Source organism: Rhipicephalus microplus, chromosome 3, assembly GCF_043290135.1.
Source record: "Rhipicephalus microplus isolate Deutch F79 chromosome 3, USDA_Rmic, whole genome shotgun sequence".
NCBI classification, from domain to species: Eukaryota; Metazoa; Arthropoda; class Arachnida; order Ixodida; family Ixodidae; genus Rhipicephalus; species Rhipicephalus microplus.
Genome location: NC_134702.1, coordinates 50,470,020 through 50,494,725, shown reverse-complemented (window position 1 = coordinate 50,494,725; position 24,706 = coordinate 50,470,020). Strand labels below are relative to the sequence as shown.

At 44.9% G+C, this 24,706-nt stretch overlaps 2 protein-coding genes across 5 annotated transcripts in view; one reads left to right on the top strand and one right to left on the bottom strand.

Moving 5' to 3' along the window:
• Window positions 1-413: 413 nt before the first annotated feature.
• On the bottom strand, window positions 414-18,596 carry CSN7 (COP9 signalosome subunit 7). 2 transcript variants are annotated; one of them, XM_075889549.1, is made up of 9 exons: window positions 18,459-18,596; window positions 16,699-16,898; window positions 10,315-10,390; window positions 9,993-10,081; window positions 8,854-9,056; window positions 5,222-5,327; window positions 2,542-2,663; window positions 1,855-1,934; window positions 414-610 (listed from the first exon to the last, which is right to left on the bottom strand). In XM_075889549.1, the coding sequence occupies exons 2-8, from the start codon at window positions 16,876-16,878 to the stop codon at window positions 1,910-1,912; spliced, it is 801 nt and encodes a 266-aa protein (XP_075745664.1). In that variant the 5' UTR covers window positions 16,879-16,898; window positions 18,459-18,596; the 3' UTR covers window positions 414-610; window positions 1,855-1,909. The 2 variants fall into 2 exon arrangements, with proteins under 2 accessions (XP_075745664.1, XP_037281529.1); XM_037425632.2 differs by lacking the exon at window positions 414-610 and adding an exon at window positions 1,477-1,567.
• A 5,313-nt stretch (window positions 18,597-23,909) lies between these two features.
• Window positions 23,910-24,706, top strand: part of LOC119174699 (uncharacterized) — a 30,091-nt gene continuing 29,294 nt past the window's right edge. For 2 of the 3 annotated variants that reach the window (XM_075889544.1, XM_037425735.2), the window contains exons 1-2: window positions 23,910-24,134; window positions 24,229-24,480. In XM_075889544.1, the coding sequence (XP_075745659.1) occupies window positions 24,059-24,134; window positions 24,229-24,480 (328 nt within the window). In that variant the 5' untranslated portion in view covers window positions 23,910-24,058. The remainder of the gene's footprint in view (window positions 24,135-24,228; window positions 24,481-24,706) is intronic. The other variant, XM_075889545.1, reaches the window with a different exon arrangement.

Here is a 24,706-nt window from a genome sequence, read left to right as displayed (position 1 = left end):
AAGTACTGTAGGTGCTTTAGAAGTTCTAAGCTTATTTAAAGTTTCGATTCTGAAGTGGCTAGCAGAAGGTTAGTCCGCTTGTTCTGACCACAGTACTACTCTCCTCGATAGCTTGTCGACTTCTTCAATGCGGTAGTACTCGCTGATTTCTTATGTAGAGTTTTAATTTAACATACCTTTTGGGCCGGCCAAGTAGTTGGCTTCTTATGGCAGCCTTCAGAAACAGCATTAAAGTGAATGTGTAGTGCAAGCATGACTGCAGAGAAGACGGGTGGGGTGCAGGCATCACAACGGTTACGCAGTCTTTCTTAACTTAAAAAAAATTGTGATTTGTAATTATTTTTTTCAATTATCGAACATGTTTTTCCACTGCAACGAGACTAAACCTGTAGGAAAGATAAGCACGTCCTCCCTTTCTTGTTGTAGTGGCTGCTTCGCCCTGTATTGGATACAACTGAAGCCATCACAAATTTTTGTTGCGCGGCGCTAGCCTTCAGGAATCCTGCTGCAGTGTATGCATGCCCTTTCTCGGTGCTCCCATGGTGAAGCGGGTGATAAGACTCCAAGCGCAGTGAGCCTTCCCGTGGTGAAGGGGATGATGAGACTGGCACTGAAAAATGTCAATTTTGGGGTTATGAATGGTACTGTACTCCAGGGGGCTATACATAATTAGCAATTTTTATTACTAGACCCATCACACATATGTTGAGTAGCGACTTTTCTGGCAAAATTTGAAGAAAAATTATGACTTTTGGCGACTTTTCCCTGCACGTTTGGCGAATTTCACTGAAAACTCAATGGCAACCCTGGGACTCGTTCAGGTTTTGGATCTGAAATTTGGGCAGGATGTCCAAAAAAGCAGACGCCGAAAATTTTTAGCTTCCAAAATTTCAAATGTTATTATATTATTGACATCTACAAGACAGATTTGGAACTTCGGACTCTGAGGGAGCACGCCCTTATTTGCCACATAATTTAGGCTTACACAGAAATTGAAAGAGTAGGAGAGGCTGGGGAATTAGTATCTTCGCACTTAATTTAAAGTGTTGTTGGCGCCAGTTTGGTTTGTGAAGTCATCTATACGAATACGATTCGGCCTTTGCAGAGCCTCATTCTCGATTTTCTGGTTTGGAATTAAACTTTTGTGTGTTTCTCTAAAGTCCACAATTTCTTTTTTACGATTCACTCGTCTAGTGCATCTGCCTACTTGTGCATCGTCGTGTGCGTTCACTTGTCTTGTGCTTTGTACAGCCATATTCACAATTTAACGGGCAAATTTTTCGCACACGTTTGCGGAGATCTAGAGATGATGTTTTACTCAAGACATTATTGAGAATGTTCTATCTTTTGCGTACATAAGTTAAACAGTTGGTACGCGAGTACTATGTGCAAAGCCTTTCACCCTACAAGAGCACGTCACATGCAGAGGCCTATACAAGCTGCTGCACTTTCAAAACTGGACATGTCGGCACAAAATAAGGCAGCACGGAACAGGATTTTTTATTTTACAGTTTATACAGTGTTTCAAGAAAGCCTTTCGTGGTCTTCTCTTGGCCGTTTCTCCATCCTGTAATCGTAATTAAAAAAGAAAAAATGGCCCCAAGGAACACAAAGAAAACTAGCCGACCTAGTTACAAAACTATGAGAGAGTGCAAAAGGTATTGCTCAGAGCAACAGGATAAAATCTACACATGTAATGATATGATGCACCCAGTCAGTAGAGTCACGACATGCACAAATATTTTCCAAAGAACAAAATGTTTCACGTTCTCTACATCCTAGCAAAGTACTACTAAGGAAGCCTACAAGTGAACATGAAAGCTCAAAAACAGACCATTTGACAAGAAAGCTCACCTGTTTCAACTCAAGCAGGTCAGTCTTTAAAGCCCAGGCGTTTTCTCAGCCACTCTCATCTTCTACTCTGATGTGGTAACCTAGCATAGATAATTAATAAGCTCATTAAAATCTTGTCCTCCACACTGTTGTGATACGAAGTTCAACTTATTACATCCAAACCTGTATATAACATATCGAATTCTTGTCTGCGTCAGTCTGTCTAACTGCCCCATAGAAATCCCCACGCGAAGAGAACCCCTATGCTATGTGTGACCCCTGAAATCTCATTGGCTTTGGTTTGTATCCAATGTAAAATACGTTGTATAAAAACATTAAGTGCACCAAGCAAAAAAAAAAATAAGAAATGAAGGTAAAGCTTATAACTTAAACATGCCGCAGTCCCTCTGCTACAGCACGGTAACGCGGGATGGAAGAGTCGTTGACGGATGCAAGACAAAGCATAACGTATGAAGCACAACACTCAGCGGCATGGCGATAATACGCTTTTATCTCCTGTTATAATTAACTAGCAAAGGAACTGACGACTGGGTGAGTTGGTATTCATTTTCTCTTAGTGTTGCACATACAGCATTATAATGAGCCAACTTTAAAAATGCTTGCTGCAAGAACTTCTACTGACAGCACCTGTAACTTTCCGCGTACACAGGGGCAAATTATGCAATGTGTGGTAGCTACGAGACGCACCCTTTGCTCTTGGATCCCTTCTTGCCCGGCTTGTCCATATGGCTGTCATCTCGGCCATCGGCACCCATTTGGTCGTCCACATCTTGCGATTGCACCTTTAGATTCTTCTTTACGCTTGCCACCTGAACCAAAGGCACTTGAAGTGATGCAGAGCTCATTTCGCGCAACACGATGCACCCAAGCAGAAACTGGCATTCTGCTTTTTGACTCGTGAAACATTATTCAGCCAGCCTTTGACATCCTTTCTGTAATCACATCAACTTGTGTGTGCTTCTCGGCTTCCAGATAAAAATTTGCACAATGGTTTAGGTGAGCGTTGCCTTCAAGTTAAGTAAAACTTTCAGGAAGACAGAGTTGTTCGGAACCGTATTGGCCACATCGTACTAAGGCAGTTAGGCTACCCTCACAACTGTTTTCATAACGAATCCTGCAACGCCTTGTGAATAGTAATGCAAAAGTATTTTACCGTAAGATTGCAGAGATGCTTTTTATGACTATTTAACATTACTGGCTGGCCTACCCAAATTTTAGCGGTGATCCCTCTTTGCTCAATGCTTCCCTTGAAAGGTACTGTATAATGTGCTGCTACTTTACAATACCTGCAAGGGCTGTAAATGGTTGTTACAACTAAATACAAAAGTAACAGTTCAAATGGTACATATGCAGAGTATTAACCATGTAATGCACACTGTATCATATTTGGTACCGTATAAACCGGAATATAAGTCGAGATATTTTCAATAAAATAAGTTAATGTCGCCCCTCGTCTTATATAGCAGTGTTTAGCCAAAAGTGCGACGCTGTCTGGCAACATGTAACTTGCATGTGCTTGTGAAGCCGGACGCGGCCATATCCGCATTCAAATCCATTCGCAGTCTTTTTTTCTTCGTCTGTTTTCTTTGTGTTCTTGATTTGCTTCCGATCTGTTCCGAGTTTTCGCTCCGCTTGACATTGCGCTGCATTTTTAGTGGCCTTTTTTTTTCGTTCACTGAATATGTCTAGCAGTGCGAGGGTACTCAGCTGCGTTTAAACTAGATCTTGAGTTCGCAGAAGCGAACGGGAATATGACTGCTTAGCGCCGCTTTGGTGTATCGGAAAAAAGTGTGCGCTATTGGAGGGCGCAAAAAGGAAAGCTGCAGAGGTGCAATCTACAAAAAATGTCGTTTCATGGACGAAGTGCCGTTCATCCGCAGCTGGAGGATAAGCTAGCGGACTTTGTGCGGGAAGTTCGTGGGCGCTCGCTGCCAGTGACCGTGGATACCATTCGCAAGAAAGCCTTGGAACTCGCTCGAGAAGTTGGGTTCACGAAAGAAGAGTTTCGTGCACCAAACTCTTGGGTGTGTCGATTTATGTAACGCAAAGGATTTTCCCTACGGCGGTGCACATCCATCTGTCAAAAGTTGCCGGATAAATAGTTCGAGGACAAGCTCATAAACTTTCAGCGCTTTGTGAACGGCCTTCGGGAGCAGAACGACTGCATGATGGGGCAGATTGGTAACGCCGATGAGACCCCCTTGTGGTTTGACATGCTTTCGTCTACCACAATCACGCAGCGCGGCGCCAAGGATGTGAAGCTGTTGTCCACTGGCAACGAGCACTCGCGCTTCAACGTCATGCTGGCATGCACGGCAGATGGTAGAAAGCTTCCGCCCTTCGTCATTTTCAAACGCAAGACAATGCCGAAGGAAGCGTTCCCGCCCGGTGTTCCCGCCCGGTGATTCCATGGTGGAAAATGCTTTCAAGAAATGTTGCATCAGCAACTCGCTGGATGGCACTGAAGACAACGCACTGTGGGAGGCGGCCAGCGACAAACTCTCGTCTTCAGAAGACAGTTTTGCTTCGTCGGACGAATAAGAGCAGTTCCGATGGTGGTTGAGGGGAGCACCGACGATCGGGATGCGGTGTGCCCAATTCGCAAATAAATTTGGTTCGGCAGTTTTGGGTTGTTTTCCTTTTTTTTCTTTTTCGGTAACCTGAACTTGGGGGGGTCGACCTATATTCCCACTCGACCTATAGTCCGGTTTATACGGTACATTGAATATAATACTTCAATAAAGCTACTATAGCTGTCATGATAAATAGATATTGCAGATTTTGCATATTAGGAAGAAGGTACGGTGACCTATATATAATATGATAGTAATGGATTATTTGCAATTATTACTGATTAAGTAATGCCTCAAACAAAATTTCATTCATGTGTTTTTTTTTAAATGACCTCTACAAGAAGAATAAAAACAGTCAGAGTACTCTCGCGAGTTTTCTGGAGGCACAACTTTTCGTGGGCATTACAGGGTTAAGTTATGTATAATTACAAAAGTGCAAACAACTAACCATCATGCTATGGATGCAATAAAGAGCGTAAAAATAGCCTAACAAATAATTTCTGTGCAAAGCTGCTTCTATTAACACTAGTCATCACGGTGAGGGGAAGATATACAGGATTTTCTCGCAATGGTGAAGGGGAGGGGTAGGAGTAGCAGCTCGTGGAAAGTCTAATACCAGAGTGCTGAGCACGGTGCATTAACGCCCACACTAAGCTTATATGCATTAAAAATTAAAAGCAGAGGCTATGCTGATAAGGCTTCCTTTTTAGTCCCACTCTTTATCACAGCTACAAAAGGCAACAGCAGCAATAGATAAAAAAATAAATAAGCATGCAATGCATAAAATAAGTCACCTCGTTTTCAATGTGTTGCTTCAGCTTTATGTGCGAGTCCTTCATAGCATTAGCACGGGTGATCTGGCACTCAATGCTGTTCACTACAGTCTCGCAGCTTGTACACCTAAAGGGGCAGAGAAACATAAATGTCAGGTAACGCAGCATCAAGTGCAGCTACTTGTTCATTTGCCATCACGTTCTGGCTGATAAGCTACCATAATAACTGCAGCCATTAGAAACAAGCCAGAAGGACAGTAACAAAATGACAGCCTTGTTATCTGCCGGTTCCAGCATCTCTCAGTGCAAAATAAATCACTAAAAAATCCAGAAAATGTACGAAAAGGAAATACAAATGGCAGCACTGCCTCAAGGTTCCTGCACCAACAGACCGCTACACTAGATTTCAACAGAATATGGCAGAGCTGACACAATCCTTATTTGCAAACAGTGTTCAAGTGGATATGATGAAACAAATTTTGAAAATTTTTTTAAAATATTTTAAAAAGAAAAAAGTCGGCAAATTCCACGTGCCTGGGAATCGATGTTATATGAAGCATGTGGAGGGAAGGTGACCTTGTTGCAATTTTTTTATTGAACGTCACATTATAAAATGACACTAAATAATGTACAAATGTTGTGTGCACAGACATATGTTTAATAGTTGCAGATGTTGTATAACCAGTGGTTTGCACTTGCACAATGATGCCAACTAGAACATGCGTATTAGGAATACCAGAAGCCGATATGAAGTGCTGATGCCCGCAAGGACGCTGGCCCTGGACACTGCTACCTAAAGAAACTTGAGCGCACGGCGACTAACCAGAATTGACGTTAATCCGACGTGGCGGCTATATCAAAGGAGTACATATGTAATGTTTTTACAATTGGGTAGGCAGCACTACAACCACTATTGACATTTCACGGAGATTAGTGTCTATTTAAAAAGTAGTTCCGAGGCCTGGTGTAGCTCTGTGAAAAAATGCTTCATTGCCACGCATAATGCTTGGATTCGATTCCAGCTGGGGCCCTGACATTTATTCATTCCATTCGTAGGGTAGACGCTACTGATGTCGGACATTTCTTAACGCTCGCGCGTTGAAATTGCCCATGTGTGTTCTTGTCGTTCCTGGGTAGATACCAGATGTCAATCACCTGCGGCACATACTCGCATACTGGAGGCACATACCTACACGTGGGTATGTGCCACTGCCTGGCGCGAAGTGTTTGGCGACGTACGCGACGGGACTGTGGCATTATTCATGTCTGCTACAGACACATATAGTATTTACGCGACTGCAGGTCGAGACATTTCATCCAAATATGAAATCCATAGTTGGGGGGGGGGGGGGGGGGGTCTATGTACAATCAGAATCGAAACAAGTACCACCAGTTAGGTGCACGACAAACGAGAAATGATGGACGACACTACATTGGCATTCCGGCTCTACCTGCATTACATATCATATTTCCTCGCGTATAAACCACGCCTTCAGCATAGAAAAAATTAAACAAAAAATTCCACAAATTGCCGCAAAGCTAGCTTTCCTGCAGAGCTTTAAAGCATTGCTGTGAAGCCGTCTTAGCAAACAAAAATTGGGACTTTTTTTTTTTAGTGCGATAGCGTTAAAGAGCTCCTGTCGCAGAAAACCCGCCGCCGGTGTCGGCCCTGTTGGTTGTGACCGAAAAATCAAGTTACCGAGATAGCAGCGGGAAGCCGCTACTTGTCCACTCGTGCATGCACGATCACACTGAAAAAGCCGAGCATTCAAAGAAAAAAAAAAATTCTCAAGGTCACGAGGTGGGGTAGTTTGCCCTGCCACCCCTCCTTGCTTAGCTTCCAGCGCTTTCGTCGGGAGGAGAGAAGAGATGATGCAATCGCAGCATGCGACAAAGCTTTGTAACTCCACTCGCACTGGACGGGTTTTTAACATTTCTGCACCGTTGAATTCGTGAGACAATAAGCTCTTCTAAAGAATTAACTCCATGGTTACTTGAAAAAGTGTTTCAGGGCCCCTTTATCACATTTTGTTCGACAGGTGTCACAACGAAAATGAGCCCATTCGGCGATAATAGTGCGCACTGGTCCAATCTACCGTGTTAGGTTAGGTTAATTTGGTTTTAATGGCGCAAAAGCAGCTAAGGCTATGCTGCGCCAGACACAAGACTTTCAGGAATGGACACTGAAAAGATGAGATTTTAAAGCTTATGTAACATATTACATTCCTTCAGAAAGTTTAGCAAGTCAGGCAGAGGTACTAGAGGGTCATCTCCTAGGAACAAAGCAGGGTGTAAAGGTGCGTGTTGTTTGTATAGCCTGCTGAAATGTTTTTGTCTCTGTGTTTCAATGGTAGGACATGTAATTAGGATGTGCATAAGTGTTAACGCTTCTTGGCATTTTTCACACGTTGGTTATTCTTCCTTTCAAGTAAGAAGTTGTGTGTCAAGTGTGTGTGTCCAATGCGAAGTCGGCATAATACAACTTCGATAAACCGTTGCTGGTGACGGCAGGTCTTCCATTCCCCGAGTGTGGGTTTCACCAGGTAGAGCTTATTGTTCGTGCAGGTGTCCCATTGCTTTTGCCACTTTGCTAGTAGAGCCAGGCGAATTGTTCTCTGGATATCTTTGAGGGGAATTTTCACTTTTGTTACTGTTTTATGGGCTGCCTGGAAAGCATACTTATCTGCTTTTTCGTTTCCGGGTATCCCAACATGACTTGGGACCCAGCAGAAACGGATGCAGGCTGCCTGGCTGTTTAAGTATACCATGTTTAAAATGTCGCCCACTATTGGCTCACATTCGGATTTTATATGTAGTGCTTTTAGTGTGCTTAGTGAGTCGGTGTATATGATTGCTTTCTTGTATTTTTCAGCGATGATTTTCCGAACTGCTTCACTCAAGGCATAAGCTTCAGCTGAAAAAATGGAAAACCTACGAGGTACTTTCACAGAAATTGCGCTTTTCGTCGTCGCAATCCCAATACCCAAGTGGTCTTCCGTTTTTGAGCCACCTGTGTAAAATTCTTCGTAATCCCTATATTCGTGCTGAAGTGTGTAAAATTCTTGGATTATGTGTTCTGGTGGGGTGCTTTTTTTGTTAAAACAGCTTAGTGAAAATTCACATAGCTTTGACAGGTCGAACCATGGCAGCAGTCTTGGTGGTTTATTAGCGACATCTAGTGATCCATCAGGGATCACTGTGTGCATGTTTGTGTGCGTGCATGTGTATACAACAAAACATATGAATAAGTATGCACTTAGCGGTTTAAATGTGCACTAGGGGCCGGATTTCACTATCGCGTTCAACTGTTACAGGCGAAGGTTAAGGGTCCCTTGATTTAAAAAAAAAAAATTTTCACTTCTTATTTGTCTTGACAATACATGTCTTGGCACTAGTTGGCGATACCTTATTGAAATCATTCTGCGCTACTTTTTACGAAGACAGGACAGAGAAGAGCGTAACAGGACGAATGTTGACTCCAACTACGCAGTCAAATCCTGTCCTGCATGAATAGTATCAGTCAGTTCTCTCTCTCTCATTTTTGTTATTCTTTGACTGTGTTACTTTGACATTAGAGGAGACTTTTAAATAGTGTAAATACATGTACTACTAGGAATGCCTTTCATAAGCAAAGAGAATGCATCGAGCGTTACCATTCCTGCAGCACTCGGATGATGGTATTGACGTCCTCTGGACGGATGTCTCTGCCTATGGTGTAGTCCACTTCCAGCTGATTGTTCTTCTGGTCCAGCTTCCCTCGCACCACGTCAGCATAGATCACATCGATGATCATATCTTCTAACTCCCGCAAGTTCTTCATGTCGAGTTCTTTTAGCAACGTGGAATATGGGATACACTAGTGATGGCAGAACAAAAGCACATTATATTTTTACCAGACTGGACAGCATGCCGTTCAGACTCTGCTCTACAGCTAGAGCCACGATCTTTGAATAAATTAAGAAAGAACCTTAGATATCATTTGTAACAGCACAACTCATGACAGTAAGAATGCTTAACAAAATGCGGTGCCACACAGAACTGAAATTGAGCTTTAGATCACATCAAGTTTTAAATAATGCACAGGCTATAATAAAAACTACTGCAAGAAACTACCGGTAAATTTAATAGAAATGCACTTGATTTTTGCCCCAGTAACATACAGCTACTTCAGCTTGGTATTGGGCCTTAACATCAAACTTGGAAGTGCACTGTACCCACTTAGGGAAGTAAAGCTAACTTCACGCTTTTTGCTAGAGAAGCAGCAATTTAAGCAAATCATACAATATACCAAGAGCTTTGCCCCTTATTCAAAACAAATGTATGCTGCGCTGCAGTAACTGCACAGTTTTCTTGGCAGTGGCTTTGACATTTGCTAAAATAAACAGGCGAGTTAGAAATGAAATCCTTTTTTCCAATCCTTTGCGATTGAGTGAATAAGAATACTCAGCACACATTACTCAAGCTGTAACCAACTACCCCATTACTTCTGACAAATTATATAATACATGTTGGTATCATGTAAAAAAACTGCGATATGATTATAAGAGATGCAGCGGAGGGCTCCAGAAATTTACACCATCAGGTGTCCTTGTAACATTCACCAAAATTTAAGTGAATGGGCCTCACACATTTTTGCTTCTATCAAAAATGTGGCCGCAATGCCCGAGAATTGATACAGCCACCTGTGCGTCAGCAGTCTCGCATCATAACCAATGCACCACCGCCTCGGGCCTTCTAACAATTAAGCACTTTGTGGTGCATATGCATCAAAGGATAATAAAATGTGTGTCACCTTTGTTTTTGTTGCTAAAGACACTATGGTGAGGTGCCTTAATTTCGTAACCATAGCCGGCGTTAATGGTGGAAACTGAGATTTGTTCTCTGTAAGGAAAAATAAAAGGGGTTAATTTATGCAAAAGCCACCAGAAAGAGAAACAGGTACAGCAATGGAGGAAGAAATGAGAAAAGGATAGACTACGAATAAAACAGAGCTGGCATTAGGCCTTCCAACTAAGCGGCTGCTTTATTTACTTTTAATGAGGCAGCAAAGCATCACTTTGAATGAACTTAGCGAAAAATGAATCCACTAAAAAAAAATTATGGCAATCACTCACCATGGTACGTTGCATAGGTCCCAAATGCAAACAAGTTGAGGAGATTTAAGTAGGTGCTGTGGGGACCATTTGCCAGCTAGAAAGAACAAAATAACATAAAACTTTCTAATCAAAACTTTTTTGCATTAATAAAAATCTTGCATAAAGCTGACGTAAAAACTCGCAATGCCAAAGTGACTAACTACATACTATGCATATTAAACTGTTTTGAGCACTATTACAAAGACAGTTACTACATATACAGTTAAACCTGGATATAATGAAATTGATAAATTCCCAGAAAAATTCATTATAAAGAGGATTTCGTATATGCAGGTTCAGTACGAAAATTCGGGAAGTAAATGCACAATTTAAGCAAGCAAGGGGCTGAAGGCAGTACTAACTCAAAACACTTTTTTTACAGTGAGAAATCTGTGTTGTTATTGCGAGAACAATTATATGGACGCTCTCGGCGAGCTTTTGCCGTCGCTGCCATGTTCTGTAACAAGTCCGAATCGATAACATGCCCCAACGCATCATAACTTTCACAAAAAAACAAAAAAAAAACGCGCGAGCGCTGCTGAAGCAGAGATAAAATTAGTCAGCCCATCCCTATCGCCTGGAAAGTGCATAAGATAACATCTCCCCTGTGCTAGAACTGCTGTATAATGGTCAAACAAAGTCCAGTCTTGAACGAGCATGGAGCAACGTGAGGAGTGGGGGAATCGCTCGAGTAGTAATAATGAAGTTTGATTTTAAGGGCGGTCGGGATCGCTGGCGCGCTTGCTATCTCGGCGAGTATCGGTGAGGTTTCAACGTGAAGAGACTGTTTGAAAAGAGCACTTATCCCTGCAGTGGCAGTATTTTCTCACACTATCGTTTTGCAGAAGTTAGGCGATATCGAATCCGTGATATTGGATGCCAGCCTTACTTCTTATGAGAGTGCAATTTTTTGCTATCGCGTCCAATGCATTGCATTCCACGCGCACGTCGTGTTGCCAGAACTAATCGTGAAAGCTACCTGCCTGCGTACTCGCAATGCAAGACTGAAGGGCATGACGAGTCGAGCTCCGAAGATCTGTCGGGAAGTCACTATGGTCTCGGAGTTTCCATCAGCGACTAGTCTGGCATCCCTTCGGTGGTGATGATAGGGTTGTCAAAAATTAAGAAAAGTCACAGTTTCGCCGCAAGGGCAAAGCATTGAATGCGATAGCAATAACTGGGAATGTAACACCAAGAACGACAAGCAGGTCGAAACATGCAGCGCGCTGCTCACGTGCAAACGACGTACGAGGACGAGAGCGAACTAACAATGTTTACCGCTTGACACTTGACGCACTGTTTAAACAAAAACAAGGCACGAAATGTAATCACAGCTACAGATATGAGTGCTAACTAAGTGCCCCAGTTGTTACTTCGCTGTGTTTGAAAAGCGCACTTTTTTCGCAAATGGCACCTGCCCAGCAGGCGAAGAGATCTTTGCGCGCCCGGCAACTACACGCGATCGTTCCGGTCAAAGTCGGAGGCGCACGATTCTCCTCACCGAAGGATAAGCGCGCCCCCTCTCCCTTCGCGGGGCAAAGTACGCGTGGGAGATAAGCGCGCATCGGCGCACAGTGATGAGCTGGGCACCAAGCGCGGGCGGCTTTTCTTTTTAAAGACGACAATGTTTCTTGGGGACCTTCGACGCCAAAATTTTGGTCTGCCTGTCTGTACATTTGTCTGTTTGTCCACCATTAACGATACTCCAAACGGCCGACCCCATCCACAGCGCCCACCAATATTGCTCAAGGTTCAGCGTTCATACTTGTGCGATTTTCAATGAAAAAGCAATTATTGCGCATATCTGAGGCACCATAACAACACGTCAATGTTTTGTATGTGTATTTTTTACTAGAAAAGGCATACATAAGTAACTTTAAGGGTCGTAGCCTTTACAACGCTGCGCTGGCCATGCAACGCTTGCACGAAACGGCAAGTGTTTCCAACGCTTTGCTAAGACGACACGGTGGTGGCACCTACCCGTCGCCTTGAGTTCTACACCTTATCACTTCAGAGACGGGCGCGCCCCGTTTTCCAGGATAACTGCCAGATAGCGCTCATGTCTCACGTGTGACGTGACTTTATTCGCTCGTTCGCCTCCGCTGCATGTTCGAGGCACTCTAACGCAGCGCCTCCAGAATACCATTCACCGATTTTCTTGAGCAGAGCATCAAATAAACGTTTTGTTCACTCTCTCCTGACGTAAGACTGTCAACTTCCGACGACACTTGCAGTGTAACATGCAGATACGGGGCCAAATTTTTTCTTTCTTGAGCTTTCATATATATGGATAGGTATACATATGCGATGAATGGTGGCGGCGATGGCAAAAAACCAGGTGAGACTGTCCATATACCGTAATTACTCGAATCTAACGCGCACCTTTTTTCCGGTTAAGCGAGTTCATAAATCGCATGCGCGTTAGAATCGAGTACGAACAAAAAAATTACAATCAATCTATTGCCATCGCAAATCCAAAATGGCCGCCCCCTACGTGCGTCGGCATGGTGCGTCGGCTATTTCTGCCTATGTGTTTACCATGTGCGGCACTTCGTACGTGTGCTGAGGAGTTCGTCATCTAGTAGTGCATTAGCATCGTCGACGTGGAAGGGCCGACTCCAAAAACTCGAGTGCACCACGATGCCGCTTTTAAAAGAAAAGTCATCGCGTGTGCAGAAACGGACGGAAATCGGGCCGCATCGTGGTCCTTCTCGAAACGTGCGTGCGGGACCGGCGGAAACAAAAGCAGAAGATTGTCGATAGCAAAGCTTCACGCAAAGGCTTCAGTGAACCCCAGCAGGGTCGGTTTCCGCAAATTGAAGAGCTGCTCCGCGAGTATGTGCTTGAGGAGCGAGCGGCACAGCGGCCCATGACGACAGAACTGCTCCAAGTGCGGGCTATGCAATTAGTCTTAGAAAAAAGTCTAATGCGGAGCCTGTTTAAAGCGAGCAGGTGCTGGCTAATTAACTATATGAAGAGGAAAGGCTCTTCCCTCCGAAGGGGAACATGCATATGCGAAAACTTTTGCGGAGAAGTACGATGAAAAGCTTTACAGTTTTCAGAGGTTCGTCCTAAACTTGCGGCGCAACAACGGAAACCTGCTTGGGCAAATCTGGAATGCCGATCAGACGCCTCTTTACTTCGACATGCCTGGCACCACAACTGTCGAGAAGAAGGGGGCGAAGCAAGTTCGCGTGCTGACATCAGTCCACGGTAAAACTACAGTGACGGCAATGCTCTGTTACACGTCAGATGGGCACAAGCTTCGCCCGTACCTCATATTTAAATAGAATACAATCCCGAAAGGAATCGTTTTTTCGAGTGGTGTGATCGTGCGGGCCAGAAAAAAAAAAAAATGGGTGCGCGTTGCAATCGATGTCTTACGGTTTTTTTTTTTTTTTTTCCGCGGTGGAAATCGGGTGCGCGTTACAATCGAGGGCGCGGTAGAATCGAGTAAATACGGTAATTGCTGTCGTAATAAAAAAAAGCAATGCTGAATGTCGTCGTCGGGGGCCACATTATGCGCGCGCAGTAAAACTATGCACATGCTCACGGTGTCGAAAACGAAGAGCGAACGACACAGACATGGATGCCGCGGGAAACTATTAGGTAAAGCGCCCTCCATATGCAGCACGGTCCCACCATGTGACGCTAACTAAAATCGTGGCACTGCCAACGTGCAAAAGTAGCTTTTTTTTTTTTAAAAAGTTTGGTGTGAAAGAAGGGGCACACCCGCGCATGCGCCGGGGGTGGCAAGAACGACGGCAACGCCGGCTCGTAGTGTGAAGGCCCGCCTCGCACTCTCTAGCCTGGTGCGCCATGCGCACCGCCACCGCTTCTTCAGTGCCGGGGCAGCTACGGCTGATGCGTGCTCGTATCCAAAATGGCAAAATGCGAAGCAAAATTTTTAGATTGTCCGTGGGAAAATTTCTTAATCAAGGTTGTCTCCCGCTGTTACTTTGTTACATAGAGGTCACAAATACATGTGCTTCTATAGAGCAACGGTGGGGAATAGAAAAACTTCGTTATATCAAGGAATTCGTTATATAGAGGTTCGTTATAAGCATGCTTAACTGTACTACGTATTGATGACTTAACATCACACCGGTAATAGCTCAACAAAAAACTTGTTAGTTCGTATTACACTGCTAGTATTGTGCATTGATGGCCACCCACATTCCCAAGAAGCACAGTAAGTGCAATGCGGACATTTATAACAGCACAGCACATGACAACTGTGCATCACAACACATACTCCAATGGTCTAAAGACTTCCACTGGGCAGCTCAGCAATCTTCTTTTTTCTTGCAGCATAGCGTACGAAAGCTGGGCCTTATTCCTATTTTGATCAATTGTATTTACCAATGCAGTATGGGTGATGCAACAGCACACAATCATGATATATATACATATTTATATATATATATAAAGAAAACACGTCAGGCCTGAGCAGAAAGTGCAGCGCAGTCACAGTGAAAGCTGGAAGTGCAGTATCTTAAAGTGGAGTCGATGCAGCCATAAATAGGATCGCGTCCTCATGATGAGCGCACACCTTGGCCGCCAAATAACTATGCCAACTTGTCTATTTATTTAGTGCTCTTCTGGGTAGCCAACTAGGTTAAGCTCCCTGCCTTTTGTAGATCATCTCCTTTCTTGAAGAAACTTATTACACTATTCTCAACTTTCACGACCTTGTCACAAACGAATGCATTTTTTCGTTTCGCCCGTGCGCCCCATCGTCCAAGGAAGGGCGCTTTTGTGTTGGGAAGACAATATCCGGCGACTTAAGACCCAGCACAGCACCACCGCGTCTTCCCTACACCTGTATCAAAGGGAACACACATGTGTTCGGGAAAAAGGAAATCACCTCCAGAGGGTAAGAGAACACGCGTACGCCCCGAGAAAGAGTTTTGACTGCTTTGAATTCGGCAGTTGACGTGCAACCAGCAAGACGCGTGGTCGTCGGTGTCCCGAGGCTCGTGTAGGCGGCGAGTATGGACTGACCCACGCAACATATTGAGACGGCTGCAATACCGGGCACCCTCGTCGTCTTCTAAGCAAGCGAGATCTACAGTGGCACCCGTGAACTCGCCTACAAGACCAAGAGCTAGCCTGATTTGTATGAAACTTTTCATTGTGACTTTTTTTTAAACTGTTATTTTATTATAACCAGCTTTTAAATAATTGTAGTTGTGTGCGCTGCATCGCACTTAGAAATTCAGAAGCGCGACCATGATCCTTCTGTAATTATTTCTTTGTAGCTCTTTTTGATTTTTCTCATGTTGTTCTTTTATTAATATTTCGCGTACTTGTCTTTTGTCTGTACCTCTTGAAGTGTTATTTTAGAGCTTGGTTTATTATATATGTGTTCTTTTTCATTGCATATCAGTGTTTTTTCCTCTCTGTTATTTACAAATTTTCTTGCCCTTGTACTAATTAAATGCTTGTTTGCCTGCGTTTTTTCCAATGTCTGTGGCTGGCAGCTCTATGAGTGCGTCGGTCGGGCCCATACATCACCACACGTGCAACCCCACAGGAGTCAACTGACCTGCTAATAAATTTAAGATGTACCACTTAGAGGCCTTTCAGGCGTCGCAGGCCGATGCGTAAAGTGGGAGCCTGCGAGTCTGCCGCACGTCGATGTTAGATTGGCGAGGCCTCACCCGAAGTGTGTGACAGACCTACTGATGACGCTACTATACATCCAACAGTGCGGTCGTTGAGATGATCTCCCCGAAAAAGACGATACCGGAAAGTACACTTTTGGCGAAGACTTCTTTCTTTCTTAACACTTCGGTGGCCCAATTTATGTTTTTGAGAAAGTAGGGGAGCGCTAACATACTATATTAAGTAAATAAATGGAGGGTAGCATATCGAGAAGATAAATATGTGCGAAATCGTATTGTATCAACAGACGAACCAAGCGCAAGAACTGCAAACCTGGAAGTTGCTGTACTCCTGCAGAAAATGGATACTGCATACATTCACGGGCCTTGGTTATTTGCCTGCTAAATTTAGCCCTCGTAGCCTCTGATGGCTTTTCGGGGCACTAATTTGAATAGGTCGCTTAATTTTCCTGCCGTTGTGCATAGGCCGGGAGCGTCGAGGCTCGCAGTGAATTCAGTGCGCTTTTTCTTTCTATTTTCCCTTTAACTTGAGAAACTCAAAGGGTTACCGTAATATCAAGACCGTTCACAATGTTGAAAAACGACCACAAAGGTGTAAAAACAAGCAGCAGCGTCTGCTGTTTGAAGCAGGTTCAAAACTTCAATCATCTCAACAGAACTTCCCGATGCCACCGCTCAGCGGTGCCACGATACCTGGAAGTTGCAAATACCTTCGTTTCCAATGTGACTGGCTCACCTCCTGAATGTTTGGCATGTCGAGTAGCTCTCCGAAGACATGAACGCCAGGGGCTTCTGTGACCTGCTTGATGAGTTCGGCGGCTGCGGCGCCTTTCGCTGTCTTGGCCAAGAGAAGGTACTGTTCCAGCTGAGATGACTGCATCATTGTGGTGGCGGCGGCAGTGTTGTTGTCGGCCATAACTGCCAGACCACACTATGCTGCGCATTTTGGCCAACGGAAGAGACTATCAACACTTGCTCAAAAAGCAACACTGAAATACACAAATCATTCCACCAATAAAATATTGTCAAGGTAGGCCTGCTGATTCATTGTAAATAGCAGTGCTAAAAGAAGGGCAACACAAGGCAGAGAAGTATATAGCGCAGGCATGCATCTGACTACTAAGAAATCTGAAAAAACTTATACAAATGCCTTCCATGTTAAATCCCATAATAACGCTCTTTGCTGCATCTTTTCCAATAGATGGCTTGTACGTAGCGTCATGAGCGTAGGTTTCAATACCGTCAATGTGGAAGTGATGCAGCGAGAACGTCTCTGTGCGTGAGCAATGACAGAACCTGCATGTGATAACTGGATAACATAAATGTGACATAGGAAACATGGTGTCCCTACATACTGGTGCTCCAACACAGCACTTTCAGTGACATCAGTGCAAGCACAATCGTACAGATTAATAAAAAAAAAATAGAAATTGAACATTCATAGTTTCCCATTCCGTGGAAGTTCAGGACGACTTCAAATTTTTTTTCATCCATGAGACTAAAACGACTGGGATTTTTTCAATAAAATGGTTTAGGCCAACATGATTGACAAAACGCTTACAGGTGTAATGAAGGCCTTCCCTTTCAATTGTGTGGGCATTAGCTATGCTAAACACGTGCGCCAATCTGTCCAATGACCACTTTTGAACATGATATATGAACGTTGTAAACCATGCCACAAACTTGGTTGAGCAACAGGTTCCTTTATGTTTACAGCCAACGTTCCTCTGACGCAAACATGCTGAGAAGGTCCTTTTCGTGTTTACAGCCGGCATTCTTTTGACGCAAGCGTGCAAAGAAAGAGACTAGTGCAGAGCAGGTTGCACTGTACAGGAGCAACGAAAGAAAAGGCAAGGCGTTAGTCTAGGCACTGCCAGTAACTTTGCTCCGCTTGACAAACACTGTATTTTGAATGAGTATCGGTAATTTGGTTACTTCGGTGAAGCTCTTGCAATCTAGACAGCGTTATAAACACTATACTGTGCACAACACACACATACACAAAGAGAAAAATAGAAAAAAGACCACTGATTTCGCTCTGTGAAAGCCCGTCCTGTCAGATGACAGTAGCCGTCAGGACTGCATGAACTACGCGGATCGAATAATAGCTTATCAAGTTAATGGAGTGAAGAGTAAGTAACGGTCACTGTTTCGCTATAAGTAGGGAGGTGACGACGCTGGCGCAGCCATGCTAATATCTGGATTCGTTGGAGCACGCCACAAGCCACATTTGCGATACGACTTCAAAGCGACGCCCTCTGGAAGAATCTTGAACTGGAATACGGTTCAAGAAGGAACAAGGGTGCTTTGAAACAGGTCTAACGCTGTATTCGCGAGGAACACAACCGGTCAAAACGAAAATAACGGCCTAATAACGGCAATTTGGCGACTGTGTGGCGAGTACTCGTCAAAGGAGACGACGGACTCGCAGTGTGCCACCTCACAGACGAGGTACAAAGATTAGGAAAGCGTTTACGAACACAATATCATACTTACGATAAGTATGCTTATAATAATAAACGTTGGAGCTGCAAAAGACAGCTTTAGTAGCGCTCTACACGCTCTTCTACTGGTCGGCTTCTAGTCTATTCAACCCAGAACTAGAGTGTACTAGAATGGGGGAGTGGGTCCACTGTGGCCGGCGGCAAGCGGTGCGGGTGAAGCAAAAACGGCGGAAAATTTGGTGGCGCTGCAGTAGCCTTCTCCTGAAGTGACGTCAGTTTCGGCGGGAGCGTGCGAGTCGTGCGGCGGTTCGGGCCGCACGACGCGCTGGCGGGGACGCTGAGCGCTCGATGTTGTCGTCTGCTCGACGCGCCGTCGTCTGTTCGATGCACCGTCGTTCGTGCGCTGTTTTCACAATTTGTCTCCTGGTTCTTTTTTTACACATTATTAGAGACAAAAACAAGTGACATGAAATAAAATGTATGCTTTTTTTCGTGAACGCGTAGGTTTGTATTTCCCTTTGAGCAAAGCCGTCTGGACAAAGAATACGCGGCAGACGGCACGTTTGCGTGCGCAGATATGTGTCTGCTGGTTGCATAACGGAGCGTTCCAAGCTGCTTCAAAAGATTAGAGGATGAGCACGTCTAGGCGTAGAAATTACTGTTGTGTCGTAGGCTGCCAAACCGGATACAGCAGAGTTAAAAACCAGCCCAAGCTCTCACTCTTTGGAGTACCTCAAGACGAAGAAAGACGCCGGCTATGGGACCAGAATCTCAACCGCGCTGATCGGCCCTTGCAAGTCACCGATGCCATTTGCGAGCTGCACTTCGAGCAAAAATACATACTAAGGCAATATGTACATATTATCGAAGGCCGAGAAGTATATATAGAGCGGGGAAAGCCGGAACTTCGCAGTGATGCTGTACCCATAATTATACCTCATCTCCTGAAGTGTCCTGACGAGCAGCCCACACCGGAGCAGTCAACGAAGAAGAGAGCGGCTTCACCACCAACCTGTGAAGACCAGCCGTCAAAAAGAACTGCGCTGCAATCAGTTGAGCCGCAACTGAGATTTGAAGATTGCGAAAGTGCGAGGCAAAGCGACAACGCATTTGAACTTGAAGACGTTGTCCGGCCAAACGACCACTGGGCAATGCACAAGTTTCGTCATTATGACGGAATTGCTTATGTTTCGGCCTCCCTAAGTCGTGAACTCGTAAGCATCGAAAAGACTGTGCTCATGAATTACGGTACCGACCGGAGTGAAGTGATTTGTCGGACATATGTTCGGAAGACGCTGATCTCCGAAAAGGTCGCCTATAACCTTGAAGATGCCAAACAAGTCCTGGACTGCGCAGAATCTCTTCACCCTTGCAGAGGAGCAGGTAGGGCGAAGGACTTCACCTATGACGTTCTTACGAAGAAACTGGAGCCGCAAATCTCTCATTCCGACGGCCTTGTCTTCAGTGTCACGTGCAAAGGAGCGGTTAAACAACAAGGTGAGTGCGGCAAACGTTTATTGAGACGTCACTTGTAATTGTACAATTAATCAATCAGTAACCTGTTTAATGCTAGAACATTTGTGTGGCCCCTAATTTTTGTAGTACTCATTAACATTTACGAAAGAATAGTTTGCCTACAGAAAGTGAAAGTGCATAAATTGCGTTTCAAACATGCATGGTAAAAAACTGGAAGCTCTTCATAATTTTTTTCTCGTATACTTCCAGGTTCTTCATGCATTTCATGCAAGTACGTGAGGAAAGTAATACTCACCAGAAAAAGCTACCTAAAACGAAAAGAGCGAAGAAACTCAGTCTCCACCAAACTGCGGGTCCTGAGTCAGAGAAACAAGCGGATGGCGACAAGGCTGTTGGACATTGCTGGTCGTCTCGAAGAGATGAGGGCAAACAATGCGAATGTCGCGGATAAAATACTAGAGGATAAAATATCGTCACTACCGCGAAAGCAGCAGGCAAGTGTTCGCGCTTGCTTTCAAGCTGCCAAACAAACCAGCAAGCAGGGCATGCGCTACAATCAGGAGTGGATCCTCGAGTGTTTACTCATGAAACTAAAGAGTCCCCGGCTTTATCAGCACATCAGAAAGAACGAAATTCTCATGATGCCCAGCAACACTACTTTGAAAAGATACTTGAGGTCATACGAGTCGGCCTTCGGTTTTAATCAAGCAGTAATGAACACTCTAAAGAAAAAAACCGCGAGCATGTCAGACCTCGAAAGACACGGCGGACTATTGGTGGACGAAATGAAATTGTCAGAACATTTCAATGTGACGGCGTCTGGCCAGATTCAAGGCTTCGTGGACCTTGGAGAATTTACGAAGCCCGAAGACAAGTACCAGCAATGTGATCACGGCATGGTCATCATGTTTGTGCCTTTCGCTGGAAAATGGAGCCAAATTGTGGGCGTTTTTGCGACAAAAGGAAATGTGAGAGGAGACATTTTATTGAAAATTCTCATGGAAGCTACCATCCTCGTGGAACAGGCGGGCTTGTTCGTCGACCACATCACTTGTGACGGAGCCCCCTGGAATCGAAAAATGTGGAAGCTAGCGGGGGTGTCGGCGTCATCGAAGAAAATAAATGGCGCCATACAGCATCCTGTCGACGAGATGAGGAAATTGCACTTTATCTCCGATTTCCCGCATCTGCTAAAATGCCTCAGGAATGGTCTTCTCCAGAAAGGCTTTGCAACACCAGACGGATTGGTACGTATAGATTCATGGTTGACATTTTACAAAGATTGTGTTTTTTGCATACATTGCATTACCTCAACCTATATTTCTAGGTGTCTGTGCATCCGGTTCGGGAGGCGTACCTTCTAGACAGAAGTGTTAGGACACTGAAAGTTATGCCCAATTTGACCGAGACGCATCTGGAACCAAACTCATTTGAGAAGATGAGAACCCCTTTCGCCTTCCAACTATTCGGTCCATATGTCCTACGGGGCCTGGCCTTCTACAAGGAGGACATCGAGAGAAGGTGTGGCAGCATCGAGGCAACTCAGCTGTTCTTCTCGTGAGTTGCGCCTACGTTCCAAATGAATTAAGTGTAATCGTAAACATCTCAAACGCATGATGAGCGCTCTTCTGACATACATTCTTTTTGTTTATTTTGCAGGAAGATCCAACGACTGATCACCGTGATGACTTCCAGGTTTCGGGCCGAAGCGCTGAGACCAGCTTCTACAGACGTGGCATTCCTGTCCAATTTTCTGGACTTCCTGAATGACTGGGAATCATTCAGTGACAACAAGCGGCACTTTCTCAGCGAGTCCACTGCCATAGGTTTTAGGGTCACTATAGCAAATACCCTTTCATTGCTGAAGTACCTGACAGAGAGCGTTGGATTCAAATATCTCATGACATCTCGACTTAGCACCGATCCCGTGGAACATTTCTTCGGCATCGTTCGCCAGTCAAGTGGCTGCAACGCGCACCCCTCTCCGGATGAGTTTCTAATAACCGTCAACTGCTTGTCCTTTTATAACTTGGCGCACAGTGTGGACAGCGCAAACGCAAACCCTGACATGATAAACGCTCTTGTCACTGTGCATGACAGACAGGGTCTAAAGGTCACGCACAAAAAAATTGATGATCTTATATCACAGGGAAAACTTGGCGAGGTCGAAAGCACGATTGCCACGATGCCAGAAAAGTTTGCTGACCACATCGATGTGACTTTGGAGAAGAGTGACTCGAGACTCATTTACTACACAGCAGGGTACGTGGCCAGAAAGTGTGTATTGAAGTTGGCATGCGTACAATGCAAAGAAGTGCTTCTGTTTGAGAAAGCTGTCGCGGTTGCTGAACAGCTCCCTTCGCAATTCACGGAGCAATGCGACTGGGGTGGACTTCTGTACCCCTCACGACAGCTGTATGATTTCATTGCCTCACTTGAAAACTTGTTTACTGAATGTTTCAGTGTTTCCATGTTGCACACAGATAGCATCTCTGACATCCTTTCATTGGTGAAAACTAATTTTCTGAACTCGAAAGCGGTCGGCTGTCCAGACCACAAAGATGCAGTGAGCACAAAGCTCGTTTCGTTCTACGTGCTCACTCGCCTTCACTTCTTAGTGAAGGGAATGAACAGGGAAAATGCTTCGAAACGAGCGAGAGCAAAACACTTAAAGCTTAGCAGGACAACATAGAGCCTGACGTTCCTTGAGCGACGGTGTCGAAGTCTTTCGATGATATTTATTTTGTTTTTTATATTTATGCGAAAAGCTTGCGCAGTCAATTTAAAATAAAATATTTTGCGCATATCACTTCTTTATTGGTGTCTTTCAGACTTCCTATCTATAGGTGAAAACACGTTCATGTTTCGAGCAAATGTTTGCATGGACACGTACCGCAGGCACGAAGAGAAAAGGTAAAATATAACATATTTCATTAATACCTACAACGTATACCAGCACTAGATGCCGAACAAAAACTCATCATAAAACCACCGCGACGGACGTGCGTCCGCCCTATAAGTCATTTCCTACGAATAGCACAGTTGCCGTCCGATGTGACTAAACTTCCTTTGCCAACACCCTCACGTAATCGCAACAGGACTGGTTCAGTTTTTCAATAATATCACGCGTCCCTAACGAATAGCTGCAAATTTGCAGAAGGGTTCGCATACTTTAGCTTTAATTCTCGTGATAACAGCTGGTAACTTTAGTCTTGCATCATATTCAATTTGCTGCCGTGAGTCTAAATTTGCACCAAACGCAAACTTACTTATATATCCCAGTTATATTGACATTTTTAAAAGCATCGCAGTTAATGCTCATATTACACTTTCGATGCGTACGTTTTCGCAAAAGCCAAATTCAACTTACGCTCTTGATTGTAAACAATTACCGTGGAAATCACGGTACTTGCGTGCGTGACTACCTATACGAGCAGGGCGTTTCGCAATATAAACATTTAGATTTTGTTGAACTGGCGCGGAAGCACGGTGCGACGCCGTTCACGGCCACGCACGCACGAACGAAGCAACAACGCTGCGAGACTGCGCCAGACGCGCGAGCAGCACGCGAACCGCGCGAACTATCAGACTACCCACCCGTCGCGAACCGCGTGGCAAAGGGGACTTGTAACCATGGCAACCACGGCTAAGTCTTCAGGTGAAGGCGATGGTAGCGCCACCTGGATTTTCCGAAAAAAACGCCTCAGCGTGGAGCCTTCAGTGGACCCACTCCCCCATTCTAGTACACTCTACCAGAACTACAGTACAAACGGAATCAGCCAGCAAGAGGCAAACAGAGGTAGTGTCGCACACCATGAATGAAACAATGTAAAAACGTCATTCGCCAACAACTTGTATAAATAAAACTCAATAAAAAGTTAAATCACAGGTTTAAGTATTTAAAAGCAAAAAAATATGACAGTTTAAGTGTGGTATTGCTACGAAACTGCTTTAATACTTCTGTATGCGACGGCGTTTTCTTTTCGTAGCTATGGAAACCAGTAATGGCGGCATCAGCATCTATCAAGCGATGCTCGCCTCCAAGATGATTCGCTAAATTGTTAGTAATAACAGCACCGTACGAGTCGAGCGTCTTCTAAATTGTCGCGGTAACTCGCGTCATGTGCCACTGTCTCCCAGTTGACGCGATGCGACTGACCGGGACAGTCGTTTGATATGAATCTGAGGACGAAGCGCAGGATTACTCTCGGTGCAGCATGTATCTTTTTTGTCATCACCGGAATAGAACACGGTGAGTCGTCGACGCGCGAGCGTGCGGTGGGCTGTCACGCGACTCCTTTGCCAAGAACGTTTTCCGCAGTGACGTTTCTCCCGTTCTTTCGCAGCCGTGATATTGCCGTCGTTATGGATGTATCTCAAGGGCCGCTTCCAGTCGCCCGACTATGCGATCGCCGTGGTGATTTCGGCGTGCTGCGTTACGGCTCTGTTTGTGAGCCCTTTCGTGGGCGTGTGGGCCGACGGGACGCGCAACGTGCGTTCAGTTTTGCTTGTTGTCAACTTAGGACAATTCGTGGGCAGCCTGCTGTACTTCGCTGGCATCTCCCACTGGCTTCTCCTGGTTGCCCGGCTGCTATCAGGTGAGGATAAGCCGCGGATACCCGGTTATCATGTCTGACAGCGCGCCGGTTCATTGTGGACCATAAACAAAATTGAGCCCGCGAGAGGTTTAGCGCGAGAATGAATCGTGCGCCGTGTCTAAAAAAGCGCGACGAAAACTTTGTGTTGCTAGCGATGCACGTTAACCGATGCACCGCGTGACGAAACGGAAACACTGCCAAGTTAAGTTAGCGCGCGTCTTTATTT

Bases quoted from the DNA above. Each gene is read 5' to 3' on its own strand.
- CSN7 (XM_075889549.1), bottom strand. From the start codon at position 16,878: ATGGCCGACAACAACACTGCCGCCGCCACCACAATGATGCAGTCATCT. The intron at 10,391-16,698 runs GTGAGCCAGTCA...TGTTCTTTCTAG, and splicing joins ACATGCCAAACATTCAGGAG to CTGGCAAATGGTCCCCACAG. The intron at 10,082-10,314 runs GTGAGTGATTGC...TTTTCCTTACAG, and splicing joins GACCTATGCAACGTACCATG to AGAACAAATCTCAGTTTCCA.